The 3,996-nt window shown below is 44.8% G+C and overlaps 1 protein-coding gene across 1 annotated transcript in view; it reads right to left on the bottom strand.

Moving 5' to 3' along the window:
* Nucleotides 1–1,721: 1,721 nt before the first annotated feature.
* The window catches only part of rpl18a (ribosomal protein L18a), a 5,764-nt gene continuing 3,489 nt past the window's right edge, over nucleotides 1,722–3,996 (bottom strand). The window contains exons 4-5 of the mRNA XM_079262970.1: nucleotides 2,071–2,180; nucleotides 1,722–1,858 (exon numbers count right to left, since the gene is read on the bottom strand). Coding sequence (XP_079119096.1) covers nucleotides 1,766–1,858; nucleotides 2,071–2,180 — 203 coding nt within the window. The 3' untranslated portion in view covers nucleotides 1,722–1,765. The remainder of the gene's footprint in view (nucleotides 1,859–2,070; nucleotides 2,181–3,996) is intronic.

Genomic DNA, 3,996 nt, shown 5'->3' with positions numbered 1-3,996 from the left:
TCCTGAGAAACCGGATGATGAATGCCACTCAACTCCAGGCACGTTTAAGAGAGGTGAGAGGCACCCAAGTGTCACGTCAGACCATTCCAAACCGTTTCCATCAGCGTGGTCTGCGTGCTAGACGACCTGCACGGGTACCTGACCACACCACCAGGCACAGGCATCATCGTCTTGCATGGGCCAGGGAGCATTTACGCTGGACGAGGAACCAGTGGGCCTCAGTGCTGTTCTCTGATGAAAGTCGATTCACACTGAGCAGAAATGATGGCCGGCAACGATGTTGGAGACGTCAGGGAGAGCGCTATGCATCAGCCACTGTTGTCACCAGGCCAGCTTTTGGTGGTGGCGGTGTTACAGTGTGGGCAGGGGGGTCCACTTGGTACAGAACTGCCCTACACTTTGTGAATGGTACAGTGACAAGCCCATACTACCTGAATAACATCATTAATCCAGTGATTGTGCCCCTACATGAACAGCACAGGCCTAATTTCATCTTCATGGACGACAATGCTCCTGCTCATCGAGGCCTCATCATCAGGGAACGGCTGTTGGAGACTGGTGTACCTCAAATGGAACGGCCTGCACTCTCTCCACACCTGAATCCCATTGAAAACCTGTGGGATCAGCTGAGCCGTCGTGTAGAGGCTCGAGACCCTGCACCCCAGAACCGCAATGACCTGAGGGCTGCCCTTCAAGAAGAGTGGGATGCCATGCCTCAGCAGGCAATAAGTTGCCTTGTGAACAGCATGAGACGTCGTTGTCAAGCTGTAATTGATGCTCAAGGGCACATGACCAGATATTGAGACGTTCACATTTTTTGTTGTGGTGTAACTACCATTGTTGTTACCTTTTGTGTTGAATGAATTTTTTGAGATGAGGAAATCAGTAGTGCATCCTTCTACTTAAATGTCTTACTTTTATATATCACTGTAGCAAGAACATATTGCATTTTCCATAAATTTCACCTGAAAGCCAAATATCCCTAACTTTTTGAGAGTAGTGTATATCTCTTACTTATCTCAGTTTTGAATGTTACATATTTACTCTTACAGATGCTTTGAACTTACTATTTTTGACCTGTTTTATTTTCATATTTTGTATTATATGGAATATAACAAGCATTACGTTCAAGTGATTAACATTTATCTGAAGTGTTTTCATTTATTAAAAATTAAGATTCTAACGTCTTCTATAATCTGCACTTTCCACACAAATTTATCAAATTACTATACATCATTCAATATATTCAAAAATAATTTTTATTTTCAAATAAATTTAATTTGAAGTTTTGTTTAATTTTGTTTTAATGGATTAGATTCTTTTGTTCTCAAAATTCAAGTTTTTGATTAAAATCATTTAATTTTATTTGATCCCAAAATTCCTGCAATTTTTTTATTCAAGGTAAAATTTTATTTTCCTAATTTTAATTTTTATTTAAAATGAGTGTCTTTGTTGTGAAGCAGACCCCTCCTCCCGGTCTCCGACGTTCCCGACGGGATGAGGAAGCGTTCCGAGGAAAAAGGAGGTTTGTGGATATTTTTTCTGGTCCCGGTCCGCAGACCCACCAGGATCGTCGTGTAGACCAGATCCATGAAACCTGATTGGACGTTACGGCTAATTTCAGCTCTCTGATTGGTGGACGGTTTCTGGTTCTGTTGGGGATGCAGCATGGGCGTTGCCACGGTAACGGCCATGTCAGCTGAACAGACAGGAGGCAGAGCGTTTCTCCAGACGTGTTTTATTCAGACTGCCGTCAGAAAGCGGCTCAGAAGAAGGTGTTGGGCCTCTTGGTGGTGAAGCGGGGCTTGTGCTGCCGACGCAGAACCCGGTGGGGCAGAGGGAACTTGATCTTGGAGTCCTGGAGAGAAAAACGGTCACATGATCAGAACATGGCGGTCGCTGAGAAGCTCGTGTTGCCAGTTTGTGAACCGCCAGGTCTGCAGACGGGAGCTGGAAACCTGGAAGAGGAATCTGGCGTTTTTTCTGGCGGGAATTCAGGCCGGAGCTGGCCGACGGGTCGGCAGCCCGGAGAGAGACCCGCCTGGACTTCGGCTGGACCGGGACACTTACGTGGAACTGCTTGATGGCGGGTCGGCGGCACTTGTTGGCGGCGATGACCTGAACCTTCATGATCTGGATGGAGTGGGCTCTGGCGCGATGGCGAGCTCCCATGTCCCGATCTGGAAGAGACGGCGAGGTCAGCAAACATCGTCTGCTCTTTACACGAAGCTCCGCCCCCTTTATGTCCTGTTCACGGCGTAACACGAGGCCACGGCGCCCCCCGCTGGCTGGAGGACGCCGCCGCCAGAGCAACACGATTCCCCGGTCGCCGATAAATCCTCAAATCTGGGATTTTTTCAAGATTAAAAAGAGAAAATTATTCAAATTGTTTTCACATGAAATTCTTTTGATCTCGTCGCCGTTTTGTTGGGAATAAAATCTGAAAGGAAGTTTAAATCCTCAGAACAACGGAGCGGACCGGCGCCGAACGGGTCGGGTTCTGAGCCGGGATGTTCCAGCTGCGACACACATAAAGCCTCCATACGAACAGAGACCAGATCCGGGTCCAGACTCGGTGGAACCGGATTTAATTCTCACTTTCATCACGTTCTGAGAAACGGATCCGGCTGGACCGGGTCTCTGTGACCCGGATCACGTCGGTCAAACATCCTGGTTTCTGTCCAGATCTGACTGGCCACGGTCCGGGTTCTGGAAAGGACCCATCCCTTCATCAGACCCGTTTCCACGGAGACGCTTTCTGAAGAGCTGCAGGTCTAGAACCAGAACCGGTTCAGGTCCAAAATCTGTTTTCTGCAGATTTTCAGAACAAACTAAAACTGGAACAAATGACAAAGATCCAGAACCGGTTCTCTGGACCCGCTCCGGCACCAGGATCAGGACCGGAACCACTCCGACACCAGGACCAGGACCGCTCCGGCACCAGGACCGGAACCGCTCCAGGTTCCAGGATTCTTTTTAACAGTATTTCAGATATCAGATCCTGGATGACAGAACTTCCCTCATCTTAACCGGGTCAGAACTGAGGTCTTAGTTCCCGGTGCTGAAGCCCAGAAACTTTGACCCGACCAGTCTCTTCCTCCTTCCAGACACGGTAAATATCTGGCCGTGAGTTTGGACTTTTATCCCACATATTAACACCATCAACCTTTACAGACCCGGGTCCGGCCCGTTCTGTCGGGCTGACCGAGACGCAGCTTTTAATACGTATGGACGACTAACGCTCCGCTTTCTGGTCTCTCAGCTTTATAAAACTCAGCAGGAGGCTCAGATCACACCCAGCGGTGTTCCAGGATCAACTTTACGGTTCTTTTAACGGTTTTTAAACGTCTTCGTGGACGTGGGCCCGCTTATCTCTCAGAACTGCTCCCACCGTACCAGTTCTCTGGATCCCGGCTCTCCTCCGGCCGCAGGATTTTACTGATTCCCAAAAACACACATCCAGAGTCATTCCAGTGGTACTGGAACCACCTGTGGACCGGTCCGCCGGAGGTTCAAGACCCACCGTTTTAGTTTGGCTTTTATTTCATTCCTATTAAATTTAATTGGTTCATTTATTCTGGTTTAATTTTCTTTTAAATGCTTATTTTTAATTTATGTGTGTATATATATATATATACATATATATATATATATATATATATATATATACATATATACATATATATATATATATATACATATATATATAACATATATATACATACATATACATACATACATATACATACATACATATACATACATACATATACATACATACACATACATACATATATATACATACATATATATACACACACATATATATACACATACATATATATACATACATATATATACACATATATATACATATACATACATATATATACACATATATATACATATACATACATATATATACACATATATATACATATACATACATATACATACACATATATATACATATACATACATATACATACACATATA

This window comes from Telmatherina bonti (assembly GCF_933228915.1).
Source record: "Telmatherina bonti genome assembly, chromosome: 23".
Taxonomy (NCBI): Eukaryota; Metazoa; Chordata; class Actinopteri; order Atheriniformes; family Telmatherinidae; genus Telmatherina; species Telmatherina bonti.
The sequence above is the reverse complement of the archived record's forward strand: the minus strand, read 5'-3'. Positions and strand labels throughout refer to the sequence as shown.